At 42.4% G+C, this 15,168-nt stretch overlaps 1 protein-coding gene across 1 annotated transcript in view; it reads left to right on the top strand.

Annotated features, from left to right (window-relative positions):
• The window catches only part of LOC311232598 (NACHT, LRR and PYD domains-containing protein 1-like), a 122,615-nt gene extending 107,809 nt beyond the window's left edge, over positions 1–14,806 (top strand). The window contains exons 13-19 of the mRNA XM_084319458.1: positions 4,294–4,862; positions 5,471–5,526; positions 6,539–6,753; positions 8,550–8,812; positions 9,585–9,713; positions 11,048–11,198; positions 14,303–14,806. Coding sequence (XP_084175584.1) covers positions 4,294–4,862; positions 5,471–5,526; positions 6,539–6,753; positions 8,550–8,812; positions 9,585–9,713; positions 11,048–11,198; positions 14,303–14,616 — 1,697 coding nt within the window. The 3' untranslated portion in view covers positions 14,617–14,806. The remainder of the gene's footprint in view (positions 1–4,293; positions 4,863–5,470; positions 5,527–6,538; positions 6,754–8,549; positions 8,813–9,584; positions 9,714–11,047; positions 11,199–14,302) is intronic.
• Positions 14,807–15,168: the final 362 nt, after the last annotated feature.

Raw genomic sequence — 15,168 nt, 5'->3', positions numbered from 1 at the left:
CTTAGTCTGAAGCCTAGTAAGACTAATATCTCCCTTAGTCTGAAGCCTAGTAAGACTAATATCTCCCTTGGTCTGAAGCCTAATCCTGATATCTCCCTTAGTCTGAAGCCTAGTACGACTAATATCTCCCTTAGTCTGAAGCCTAGTAAGCCTGATGGCTCCCTTAGTCTGAAGCCTAGTAAGACTAATATCTCCCATTAGTCTGAAGCCTAGTAAGACTAATATTTCCCTTAGTCTGAAGCCTAATCCTGATATCTCCCTTAGTCTGAAGCCTAGTAAGACTAATATCTCCCTTAGTCTGAAGCCTAGTAAGCCTGATATCTCCCTTAGTCTGAAGCCTAGTAAGACTAATATCTCCCTTAGTCTGAAGCCTAGTAAGCCTAATATCTCCCTTAGTCTGAAGCCTAGTAAGACTAATATCTCCCTTAGTCTGAAGCCTAGTAAGACTAATATCTCCCTTAGTCTGAAGCCTAGTAAGACTAATATCTCCCTTAGTCTGAAGCCTAATCCTGATATCTCCCTTAGTCTGAAGCCTAGTAAGACTAATATCTCCCTTAGTCTGAAGCCTAGTAAGACTAATATCTCCCTTAGTCTGAAGCCTAGTAAGCCTAATATTTCCCTTAGTCTGAAGCCTAGTAAGACTAATATCTCTGGTTAATAACATCTGGTTGATGTGCGGTTTCCCATGTGGGGGACCAGGTTCAGATCCATGTTGTTACACACAGACCCACAGCATCTGTATGAAGTGTAATATTTCTATCTGATTTAACAGGATTAAAAAAGTAGAGTTTTAGTCACCAAACATGTGTGTGAGCTTGTAAACTTGTGTGGATGAAAACACACAGAGACTCAAACACTGGATGCTTCACACACACACACACACACACACACACACACACACACACACACACACGCACACGCAAAGAGACTCTCACACCGGATGCTTCACACACACACGCACACACACAAAGAGACTCACACCGGAAGCTACACACACAGACACACACCGGATGCTACACACACACACACACACACACACACACACACACACACACGCAAAGAGACTCTCACACCGGAAGCTACCCACATAGACACACCAGATGCTTCACACACACACACACACACACACACAGACACAGACACACACAGACACACGCCACACACACACACACACTTTGTTACATGTCTGGCTGTGTGACGTCAACTTGTCAGCATGAAATAACCGCACCAGGATAGCTTAGCAAGTAGATAATCAGACGTTGTCGCTTTTGGAATTTACTCCACACCCATTTATTATTAAAAACATTGAATCAGGGCTATGAAATTACAATGCCTGGTCATACAGCATTCATTCAATGTACATAATCAACAAATAGTTTTCACAGACACAAGCCACATCGTTGAGAAGCATCCAGCTGCACAGCCGGAGAGCAAGGCTCCCAGGGCCGCGCTTTGGGGGCCGCGCTGTGAGGTCCGCGCTGTGGTTGGAGTATTGCGGCTTGGTCTCTGTGCACGAGACTGTGAGGAACGTGCGAAAACAATCGAAAGTAAGTAACGTTAGTGCATAACTAACACTTTAATAACTAAAAAGGAATATAAATATAGGAGAATTTGACAACCAAATTAACTATGATGGCGCAAGGGATTGAGATATAATAATTATTGTGTCTAATGGCACTGACTTCAACGACCGTAGCCTAAGTATTAACCTGCAAAACTAATCGTTAGTCCAACATTAGTTTAACGTTCTGTTATATTTCAATTGCCTTACTTACTTACTGCCTAAATATATGGTAACGGTATACTCTTGCTATACAGTATGTGGATATGATAAGTAAATGTATGATAAGATATGATGAAGTAAATAAGGAATGGTGAATATTACATGTATGTGTATACTGGATATTAACAGCAGTATTATAGGCATACAGCAGTATTGTACAGCAGTATTGTACAGCCAGCAATATTATACATTATTATACATGACTATTCTATGCAAGTAGGCTATGTCTAAGCTATTTTACAGTATTATACACGACCTATGTGCAATATGCATAAGACTATGAGCTATATGTGGGTATGTCAGGTTGTCTTGTGGTCAAAGTTATGTATGTGGAATCGTATAAGAATGTTCAATTTGACCAATTAGGCCCTTTCTTTTTCTAGATGCATATCACCATTAAAAATGGTGAATCTTGATGCACCACATGCTGCCAGCACTTTCATTGCCCTTTCTGCAATACATCCTTATTCAAACGAACAAGGTTGAGAGGTCCATTTTAAGCAGGCAGTTTCCTATGAAGGTAAAGTTGGCCAACATTCTCTGGGAAATGCAAATGGATTTACAGTAGAGACCATTAGAGAAATTAATCAAAACTAACCCTTCTGTGATGTCTGTGGCAGGTAATATGTATATGATTCAGATGTTGTAGCATATTCAATTGACAAATGATCTCGCTCTCGCCCTCTCTCGCTCTCTCGCTCTCTCTCTCGCTCTCGCTCTCGCTCTCGCTCTCGCTCTCGCTCTCTCTCTCTCAGGGGAAGGAGTCCAGCTGGCACTGCATAGCTGTTCCTCCATCCATCCACCTATCTATTCTTCCCTACCTCCTTGTCAATAAAAAAATATAAACAAATAAAGCCGTTCCGTCCTCTGAGCTTTTAAAATTGACAAACTGGTTTAGGTAACTTAGAATCTAGATCACAAGTCAGTTTTGGGAAAGTTATGTGAACACAGAAGAGCTTGTGATAACGGCTGCAGTGGCTACTTTTGTGTTATATTGTTAAGATATTGTGTGAGCAAATAAAAAGAAAAATACATTTTATGAAGTATAGTTAATATAACTATATATTAATTTGAATGTAATGTATTAATGTATACTAACTATACATAACATTTGTAATTAATGTATAGTTAATTTACTCATACAGTATGCACATCCTCTGGCCTGTTTGTAGAACTTCCCTGTGTTGTTGACAAAGCTAAACCCTATTGATATGAAGTCGAATGGGAACATGAGAGGATTCAAGATTCAAGATTGTTTATAGTCATGTGCACAGTTAAACAGACAGTTTGCCATACAATGAAAATCTTACTTTGCTAGTCTCTGTTCAGTATTGCACTACTGAGTTATTTGCTGCTATGTTTCAATATAATAATAATAATAATAATAATAATAATAATAATAATAATAATAATAATAATAATAATAATAATAAGAAGAAGAAGAATTATAATTAATACTTTTGAGTTTTTATTTGTTAGCATGGAAAAGCAAAGAAACGTGATTGTCAGTTGTGTATACAGAGCTCCAGATTCAGCATTGAAGGACTGCATGGAGGTGTTATTTGCCCAGACTCAGAAGGTTACATTAATCTGCGGGGATAAATCACTGTACATTCTATTTCTATATTGCTCACTAATAAATACTACCATATCTGAACTACTGTGTGGAGATTTGGGTTAACACTTATAAAAGTAACTTAAAACCATTATGCACACTACAAAAAAGAGCAATTGGGATTATCAATAAGGTAGGATATCTGGAACACACACACTGTTTTTAAAATCACATGCCATGAAACTCAGGGACCTGGCTGAATTGAAGACTGCACAAATCATGTTTAAAGCACGAAACAATTCACTCCCGGGTTACTTTTCGATCGTGTGACATTGTTCAGAAAGTTTGGTGCACTTGACAAATCGCTGTGTGAAAGCAAACCGAACCAGATTAAGAATGCAACCTAACTGCACCCCCCCCCCCCCCCCCCTCCAAAAAGAGTAACAACTGTATTAGATAAAAGCACCAATGATGATCAGATCATAGTTACAGCAGGGGACACGGGGTTAATAATCAGGCACCGTAAAGTGCTTCTGTTATATAAGTAACTGATCACAGTCGATATACAACAATATGGAACACAATAGTGGATACAATGTAAAATGGGTTAGGGTCATTACAGGGTTAATGCCCAATCGCCTCTACGAGCGGAACGTAACACATTTCATTCACCAGTTTCGCAGAATGTATCTGAGAAGAAGGTATTTGAACACGTGACGACCGGCCGCGTTGTTATGCAAAGTGGTGCGCGTGCAGCGCGTTCCTGTGTGCACGCGCGCGCGCGCACCAATAATGACCCGCGTGGGTCCCTGCTGCTCCTCCTGACGTCATCACCCGCGCTCACTCGCGTCACAATAACAACACAAATATAATAATGCGCACATGTTGTGTGTGTGACTGACTGTTACAACTTCTGATTAGTCATCATCACTTTTATTTGTTATTTCTTGTTTAGATGACCGTCGACTCACAATGGATCCCAACACAGTAGGTAAGTATATCTTACTGTCCGAGGGGAACAGAAGAGCGAGGCGGACACATGAGCTGCCGCCATATCCTGATCACCCGGAGAGATTTGACCGCAGTCGTGAAGTGCTGTGTGGAGAGAGTCTGACTGGACGCTGCTACTGGGAGGTAGAGACCGGGGGAGGTGATGCTGTAGGAGTGGCGTACGGGAGCATCGACAGGAAAGAAGCGCGAGGCCTGAGGGACAGAAGAAACAGCGACAAGCTCTGGTTCTGTGAGATTTATCCTGACGGGGATGGTTCTCTCTTTACTTTCTATCACAACCGTGGAGCAGACACCGTGTTTGTCCCGGGTCCCCGCCGCCCCCCCTACAGACTCGGAGTGTATCTGGACTGGCCCGCTGGCCACCTGTCATTCTACCGGGTCTCCGCTGATGACGACACACTGACCCACCTTCACACCTACAACACCACGTTCACTGAACCCCTCTACCCGTGGTTTAGCATCATCTATGGAGAGGTGGGGGTGACCTTGTGCAGAGCATACCAGAGTAATGACGTGAGTATTTCTGTTGGCATCTTCCTGACCTGCATATACACTGTATATATCATTGTCAAATTAAGTTTTGATAGCGTGGATTAATTACCATGAAGAAATGCTATAGCATTGAATGAATGAATGAATGAAAACTTTATTTAACAGATTGCAGAATGTGTACAATACAGTACGGCCCAATACACACAATTGTTAAGGGGGTGCAGAGCAGAGAAAGACGTTTGTCTTGTTTACATCAGGGTCCCCCATTTTCAATTCATAGTGTAATAATAATGTGTAATTGTGTAGTGTGTAATTACTGAGAAAGTTGCCATCGTTAATATAGTACGGTACTTTGATTTAAATGTCTCAAGCTATAATCTTCTGTGCAATAATATACATTTCCTTCGTTTTTTTTTTTTATTTACAAAAAAAAATTATAAACCTTTGGACATTTTCCCCGGAGACAACCGAATGAAACCAATAGATAAGAGGTTGCTGTTACAATGTCATAAAGATAATAAACCCCACGTTATCAAAATAGATTTGACTGTGACGTATGGGAATTCGCACAGTATTGATGTTGGTATCTTTTAGAAAACAACACGTTCTGTTCCTTTTTTGTATTCCAGTCCTGGACGAGCTTCACACCTGACGTGTTAACTGTCTCTACAAGCACCGTATACAAGTAACCACATTTTAATGCAGGCTCCTTTCTGTTTCCCCTGCCCTTCAAGATGTTAACATTTGAATCTGTACAAATTCAAATTAACAATTTACTTTGAATTGCCATACTTGGTTTGAATTACTTATATGTTATAGAAAGTGGAGTATACACACACAGTCAATTTCGCAGAGTAGATTTTACTCAAACTGAGTACATTTTACTCAAACTGAGTAACATTTTAGTAAGTTTGAGTAGTAGTTGAGTAGTTTGAGTAAAATTTACTCTGCAAAATTTACTCTGTGAAATTTACTGTGCACTAAGCCTAATATCTCCCTTGGTCTGAAGCCTAGTAAGACTAATCTCCCTTAGGCTGATGCCTAGTACGCCTAATCTCCCTTAGGCTGATGCCTAGTAAGACTAATATCTCCCTTAGTCTGAAGCCTGGTATGCCTAAAATCTCACTTTAGTCTGAAGCCTAGTAAGCCAAACCCACAGCAACTGTATGAAGTGTGATATTTGTATTTGATTTATCAAGATTAAATAAGTAGAGTTTTAGTCACCAAACATGAATGTTGTGAGAGTGTACCTCTCTGCTGTTCCAAGAACTAGCTATTCAGATGGAGCCCTAATGTTTCATGGCTTTAGAAAATAACTTAACTTCAATTCGAGCAAATACTAGCTTCTCTATTGCATGTGTGCCTATATTGGGACAGAATTATTGGACTGGAGGAACTGAATATATTGCTATTTGCTGTCTCATTATTAAACGTTAGTTTGTGCATCACTGTAGGGAAAACAGACATTAGTATAAATCTGATTCTTTGGTTATAACCTGCATCTGAATCGTTCTGATACAGATGTTCCTATGGTGTCTCAGGTTCAGGTTATATAAACACACATACTAATAATTATAGAGCCAACGTTATAGTTGTTTGAATCTTTGCCCCAGATTCAGGTTATATAAAAACAGATGGTATATAAAGCCAACATCATGTAATCTTTCTAATACAGCAGTTACTATTGTGTGCCCCAGGTCCAGGTTGCCCAGTGCAGGTGTGTTCGAGTGTGGTTCCACAGGGCTGGTGTTTGGAGTGGAGGGGGAGAGGGAGGTGCAGTACGAGACCGTCCAATGGGACGAGAGCCTCCTCCAGTCAGCTGGCATGACTCCTGCAGGTCCTCTGTTCAGGATCCAGTGTCCTCAGGGCTCTGTCTCCCAGCTACAGCTCCCACACTGTTTAACTTCAGCCGGTAAGTCAGTGTTTGTTGATGACAGATTGCTAATTATTTGCACATTATTAATCTAATAACCTTATGAAACGGTAGCACTTTGGGCGACATTGTTGACATGACATTATACATAGGAAAACTATATAATGCCCCAAGTCTTCATACAGTACACTCACAATATTTGAATAGATGAGATTCAAAACACAATGTTTATTATATATTAATAACAACAACAGTTTGACACAGTGTTAGGATGCATCTCAAATGGATATTCGGGGTCTCAGCTTTCATTGATATTTGGTGATTATTTGAAGAATATAACTGACATTTATTAAATCAATGATTTAATTAATAGATTTTTACCAATGCAAGGAATGCACAGGAATGTGCCTTAGTGATACTCTGCTGTCAGACAATACACTCAGCACATAGGCCTACTGTCAAACAATACACTCAGCACATAGGCCTACTGTCAAACAATACACTCAGCACATAGGCCTGCTGTCAGACAATACACTCAGTACATACTATAGGCCTGCTGTCACACAATACACTCAGTACATACTATAGGCCTGCTGTCACACAATACACTCAGTACATACTATAGTCCTGCTGTCATACAATACACTCAGTACATACTATATGCCTGCTGTCACACAATACACTCGGCACATACTATAGGTCTGCTGTCACACAATACACTCAGTACATACTATAGGTCTGCTGTCACACAATACACTCGGCACATACTATAGGTCTGCTGTCACACAATACACTCAGTACATACTATAGGTCTGCTGTCACACAATACACTCAGCACATACTATAGGCCTGCTGTCACACAATACACTCAGTACATACTATAGGTCTGCTGTCACACAATACACTCAGTACATACTATAGGTCTGCTGTCACACAATACACTCAGTACATACTATAGTCCTGCTGTCACACAATACACTCAGCACATACTATAGTCCTGCTGTCACACAATACACTCAGTACATACTATAGGTCTGCTGTCACACAATACACTCAGTACATACTATAGGTCTGCTGTCACACAATACACTCAGTACATACTATAGGTCTGCTGTCACACAATACACTCAGTACATACTATAGGCCTGCTGTCACAAAATACACTCAGTACATACTATAGGTCTGCTGTCACACAATACACTCGGCACATAGCCCTGCTGTCACACAATACACTCAGCACATATCCCTGCTGTCACACAATACACTCAGCACATACTATAGGTCTGCTGTCACACAATACACTCAGTACATACTATAGGCCTGCTGTCACACAATACACTCAGCACATACTATAGGTCTGCTGTCAGACAATACACTCAGCACATACTATAGGTCTGCTGTCAGACAATACACTCAGCACATACTATAGGTCTGCTGTCAGACAATACACTCAGCACATACTATAGGTCTGCTGTCAGACAATACACTCAGCACATACTATAGGTCTGCTGTCAGACAATACACTCAGCACAAGGGTCTGTTTGCCCTATCGGTTATATTGTGCGTTACAACAAATATATTATTTGAATCTGAATATATACTATGAGTAAAAGTAAACAGTATACACAAGGTGCAGTATACACAAGGTACCCTAACTGGCATGATATACGTCATACGTTGTAGTCCGTGCACGTTTTGGTGGTTAAGAGTCAGACATTCCTAGTAATGCATAATACAAAAACAATAGAGAAACAGAGGTATGAAACAACGTACAACATACGTACAGCATACGTGATCACAGAGGTATGAAGCAACATTTCTGTTGTCCTCCACAGCGCTGTCCTGCGAATTCCTGTCTGTCGTCCACATCACCGATGATGGGTTGATGACCATCTTGGAGCCGCTGAGGATTACCCGGACTCACGTGGTGGTGAACGTACCACACCTCTCCCGCTTTGGTTTGACATGGCTCCTCGAATGGATGTTCCCCTCACCTCGATCAATGAGCAGCCAGATTCTGCTCCTCGTCCGACCACCGCGGCCTGAACACCAAGTACTGGACGTGTTTCTGCTGCCGAGCAACGTGTCACACGAAGACGTAAGTTAGGGTCCAGTTACGGTACCTTGTGTACTGTTTACTCGTACTCTTAGTATACATTCAGATTCTAATTCTGTATTGCCTATTGTAACATATAATATTACCGGGGAGGGAACGGGGTGGGAGTGAGGTGGGAACGGAGAGGGAACGGGGGGAGAGATAGATAGATAGATAGATAGATAGATACTTTATTAATCCCCTTGGGGAAATTCAGGTATCCAGTAGCAGCTCAGTCAGTTGACGGACAATAGAGAGCGATAAAAAAGGACAACCAATGCAACAAACAAACAATGAAGGTCAGCGCTGAAATAAAAAGTGCCAATGAATTAAATAAATAAATAAATGGTGAGCACTATTGCACAGTGTTAAGTCAAATAAAATAAAATTACAGTATACAAATTTAAAATGAATTGCACATTGTCCCAATGGGGGGGGGGGGGGGGGGGGGGGCGTGCCCAGGTCATGAGAGAGAGGATACTAGGAAATGTATTTTGTGTTTACTGCAGAGCGGAGGGACTGGGAGACCCATGTTACTCACTGGCTGTCAGAATGTAGAGCTATTATTTTAACATGTAGACCAGTTATTTTAACAAACAAGTGGTACACTTGTTTCTGTGAAGTACAAGCGGACACTTGTCTTGCCAACTCATAGATATAGAATAATGTATCTGAATGAATGAAACCTTCTATTTCCGTGTGCTAACTGAATCAAATTGCTTAAATATAAATCTTTTAATACTAAACTATCCGATCCAATTTTTTCCGGTTGAAGGTACACGCACAGCATAGAGTAACAGAAAAAGAGAGCAAAAGAATCATGACCACAGGCAGTTGTGACCTGATCAGCGGCCAAGACTACAGTCTGGAGTGTGTTCCAGAGAGGTATAAGCTGCAACCTGAGGTCAGCACACACACACACACACACACCACACACCACACACCACACACCACACACACCACACACACGTGCACACAAAACACACACTCACACACCTTCTAGTATCATCATACTGTATTCCGGTTGGACAACCCTTACAGAAAAGTAAGCATTGCTTTTGTCATTTTGAAGTCTACATGTTAAAATAATAGCTCTACATTCTGACATCACTGATACAGAGTGTCTGGTCAGTAACATGGGTCTCCCAGTCCCTCCACTCTGCAGTAAACAGCCATCACTGATATACAGAGTGTCTGGTCAGTAACATGGGTCTCCCAGTCCCTCCACTCTGCAGTAAACAGTCATCACTGATATAGAGTGTCTGGTCAGTAACATGGGTCTCCCAGTCCCTCCACTCTGCAGTAAACAGTCATCACTGATACAGAGTGTCTGGTCAGTAACAAGGGTCTCCCAGTCCCTCCACTCTGCAGTAAACAGCCATCACTGATATACAGAGTGTCTGGTCAGTAACATGGGTCTCCCAGTCCCTCCACTCTGCAGTAAACAGACATCACTGATATAGAGTGTCTGGTCAGTAACATGGGTCTCCCAGTCCCTCCGCTCTGCAGTAAACAGTCATCACTGATATAGAGTGTCTGGTCAGTAACATGGGTCTCCCAGTCCCTCCACTCTGCAGTAAACAGCCATCACTGATATAGAGTGTGTGGTCAGTAACATGGGTCTCCCAGTCCCTCCACTCTGCAGTAAACAGACATCACTGATACAGAGTGTCTGGTCAGTAACATGGGTCTCCCAGTCCCTCCACTCTGCAGTAAACAGCCATCACTGATATAGAGTGTCTGGTCAGTAACATGGGTCTCCCAGTCCCTCCACTCTGCAGTAAACAGCCATCACTGATATACAGAGTGTCTGGACAGTAACATGGGTCTCCCAGTCCCTCCACTCTGCAGTAAACACAAAATAAATTTTCTGGAATCCCGTTCTCACTTTATCCAATCAGGAGAGAAAACCCTAGATATTTTTACATTCAAGACATTTTGCCAAACCAAATGTTCTTACTGCACTGGCAGGTAATTTGCAACGAGCACCGCATAGACTCAGACTCAGACACATTGCATGGAATAAACTTGTAATTTAAAGGTTCAGTCCACGTGGTCCTCATTGCCAGCCGGACAGAGTGAGGACTGTGTAGACTCAATCGCAACGGCTGTGTCTATGCGGTCCTCATTCTAAACAATCGAAAATCATTAGTGCACAATTAAAGGAATATAAATTACCGGTATATAAATGTTTTATTGCTTTTGATCTATTACAATTACTTTGTCATCTGTTCTCAGAGTGAGCAGTTTCGTCTGAATTATGGACCAAATTACGTTCCGACATTTGAAGTATTCATGGATCCAAACGCAAGGGAGGTTGGATTGACGATAAGGGATCCACGTGATGGCCTTGCTGTTTGGAGACGAGATGTTGATCTGCCACTGCCAGGTAAATTCACTCCTTGAATGGAATGATCACAGTTGTCAGAATTATCAGTTAAGTAATCTTTTGTTAAAATAAGTGTTAAGCAGCTCTACATTCCAACAGCCATCACTGATATAGAGCGTCTGGTCAGTAACATGGGTCTCCCAGTCCCTCCGCTCTGCAGTAAACAGCCATCACTGATATAGAGTGTCTGGTCAGTAACATGGGTCTCCCAGTCCCTCCGCTCTGCAGTAAACAGCCATCACTGATATAGAGTGTCTGGTCAGTAACATGGGTCTCCCAGTCCCTCCGCTCTGCAGTAAACAGCCATCACTGATATATAGAGTGTCTGGTCAGTAACATGGGTCTCCCAGTCCCTCCGCTCTGCAGTAAACAGCCATCACTGATATAGAGTGTCTGGTCAGTAACATGGGTCTCCCAGTCCCTCCGCTCTGCAGTAAACAGCCATCACTGATATAGAGTGTCTGGTCAGTAACATGGGTCTCTCAGTCCCTCCGCTCTGCAGTAAACAGAAAATACATTTTCTGAAATCCTGTTCTCACTTTATCCAATCAGGAGGGAGAACACTAGATATTTTTACATTCAATAAATCTTGCCAAGCCAAATGTTCTTACTGCACTGGCAGGTAATTTTCTGTTTACTGCAGAGCTGAGGGACTGGGAGACCCATGTTACTGACCAGACACTCTGTATAAGTGATGGCTGTTTGAATGTAGAGCTACCGCAGTCTCAGGTCCACGTCCAACAGAACACTGAGCAGCTACTACAGTCTCATGTCCACCTCCAACAGAACACTGAGCAGCTACTACAGTCTCAGGTCCACGTCCAACAGAACACTGAGCAGCTACTTCCACCGGGCGAACAGACTACTGACGGATAGACTCTGAATTATCACATGAGCATACACACACAAAAGCACCTCCAGTGACTTACTCAAGCACACTTATTACACGCACACACTGCTGCTACTTACACGGTAGAATCTTCTTTAAATACCCTGTATTATTGTATAGTTTGTATAGATCGTTGTGTATTGTTATCTACAAAACTACTACGGTTGAGGAGCCAGGAAAAACAAGCATCTCACGTTTTTCTGAATATATGTACATTTAACCCTTTCACTACCACAGCGCAGGTGTTTAACCTGTAGTGTGGTAGTGAAAGGGTTAACCTTCTGTAGTGTGGTAGTGAAAGGGTTACATTTTGTAGTAAAGGGGTTAACCCTTTGTAGTGTGGTAGTGAAAGGGTTACCGTTCTGTAGTGTGGTAGTGAAAGGGTTAGCCCTTTGTGGTAGTGAAAGGGTTAACCTTCTGTATTGTGGTAGTGAAAGGGTTAGTATTAGCCCTTTGTGGTGTGGTAGTGAAAGCGTTAAAAAAGCTGTGACAATAATATAATCTGAATCTGACCCGGCAGTAAAAGGGGAGGATAAAAGGGTTAATCTTTGTCTAGCTGCTTACTTAATAAAAGTCTTTGTCTAACTGGTTACTTAATAAAAGTCTTTGTCTAACTGGTTACTTAATAAAAGTATTTGTCTAACTGGTTACTTAATAAACGTCTTTGTCTAACAGGTTACTTAATAAAAGTCTTTGTCTAACAGGTTACTTAATAAAAGTCTTTGTCTAACTGGTTACTTAATAAACGTCTTTGTCTAACTGGTTACTTAATAAAAGTCTTTGTCTAACTGGTTACTTAATAAACGTCTTTGTCTAACTGGTTACTTAATAAACGTCTTTGTCTAACTGGTTACTTAATAAACGTCTTTGTCTAACTGGTTACTTAATAAACGTCTTTGTCTAACTGGTTACTTAAAGGCCAACCTTCACGTTGTATTTTTGTTCAATAAACAATGTGGACTAGGCCAACGGTGACTTTCATGAAGAAGGGGAAAAAAAGTATTGAAATTGACCCAGTTTTAGCGTTTTTATCAAACATTTTGTCTGCCCAACACAATCACCACGCACGTGGATATTTTAATCAATGGTTCATAACGTGCGTGTGTAATCGAAATGATCTCGTCACAACAGGTGCAGGGCACCAGGGGGCTCACCAGGGGGCGCTGAGTCACACACAGCTAGTGGCAGGCACTGCAGGCAGAGAGCCATAGATATATGCTTGCTACTACTAGCCGAATGAAAATGTATCTGTTTCACCTAACACTATTGCTCCGTGATTATAGCCATCCATCTCTAAAGCGAACCACTATTTGTAAAAGCCACAACCACGTTACCATATTTGTAATAATGTAAATCATTGTGTCGTTGTACATATTGTGTTTATAACGTTAGTAGCTAACATAGCTTAGCTTGGTAGCTATTGTGCTAACAACATATCCCGACATCCGGCTCGCTGGTCGGCATGAACGGCCGACCCAAAATGGTTCTCTCCTCTCTGTACACCCCGTCCCCACGGGTACCCTGCCAGGGGGCCCATGGACGCGACAACGGCGGCAGCCGTAGGGTGCTCGAGCCCGTAAAGGCTAGTGGTACACGATAGCTATGAGCTAACTAACGCTACAGGCTCACACCCTACGGCCGCCGCTGTTGTCGCGTCCACAAGCTCCTCCGCAGGACACCCGCGAGGACGGGGGCACACAAAGAGGAGAGAACCACCCGCAGGGACGGCGGAGCTATAGGCTAACGTCAGTGTAGTGGTCCCGACTGTAGCAGGGACGGCGGAGCTATAGGCTAACTGTGATGCACCGAGTGGGCCACCATTGATCTACATGCCCCGATCTCAAATGGTTCACGACAGTAGACATAATGCTAACGTTAGCCAGCGCCATATATCGAGTAGTACTATGACCCGGACGGGCAAGGCATACGTTTCCTGAAGTGACGTCACGGCCGTGCTAGCGTCTGATAAGCTTTTAGATTCGGCTCATTGATATGCACCTGTAGTGACGTCGGCGTTTGATAAGCTTTTTTGATTCGCGCATATACGTGCATGTTATTCGTGCGTGGACCTTTTTAACTCTTTCGGAGTGGCATTTCCGGTGTCAAATGGAAAAAAATTAATAATGAAATTATATACCAATGATGTAAACTACCCATAATTGATCAGTAGGGTTTAACCTGGATGTTGAGCTTTAATAAACGTCTTATCTTCCAGATCATGATGTAGGTCCCGGTCCAAGTGGAACCCAGGTGCCGTCCCAAGTGGAGGAAAGGCTGCTCTCAGTTCGAACACAATTTATCAAGAGAGCGTCTGACGATCTTTTGGACACGTTGTTGGGTGAACTTCTGAGACAGGGGGTCATAAACGATGGTGAAATGGAGGCAGCCTACGCCACGAGAGACAGGGCGTCCAAAGCACGGTACACCATTGACGAGGTGCGACGAAAGGGAAGAGAAGCCTGTTCAAAGTTTGAAACCATCATTCACGACCAAGACCCTAACCTTTTCAGACAGCTTATGCTAAGCTGAGAGCGAGAGAGAGAGAGAGAGAGAGAGACCATATGCCACCTTGTGGCTTTACTTTTTGTATATACAACGAACTCGATTCTTGTACCGGATCTCCTCTCTGGTAAACAAGAATACCCTGAAGACTCTGGCAGGAGCACTCATTCAAGGGTACTACGACTATGCTTGCACCTCATGGTACCAAAGCACCTCAAAGGCGCTAAAAACAAAATTACAAACATCTCAAAACAAACTGGTCAGACTACTGCTTGACCTTACTCCTAGAACCCACCTCACCCCTGCCCACTTTGACAACCTAGGATGGCTTAGAGTAGACGACAGAGTACAGCAACTTGCAATGGGCCTGGTCTACAAGATACACTACACGACCAAGGTACCCATGTACATGTCAAAATACTTCCCAAAGGTCAGTGAATACCACGATCACAACACCAGAGGGAGCTCCACAAATCATGTTAAACCCAGATTCGGCTCAAACAAGGGACTAAACACATTTCGCAATTATGCCACATCAATGTGGAACGCCCTACCCAAAGCTGTAAAGGAATGTGAATC

This window comes from Notolepis coatsorum (genome assembly GCF_963971535.1).
Source record: "Notolepis coatsorum genome assembly, chromosome: 7".
In the NCBI taxonomy this organism is placed as follows: domain Eukaryota; kingdom Metazoa; phylum Chordata; class Actinopteri; order Aulopiformes; family Paralepididae; genus Notolepis; species Notolepis coatsorum.
The sequence above is the reverse complement of the archived record's forward strand: the minus strand, read 5'-3'. Positions and strand labels throughout refer to the sequence as shown.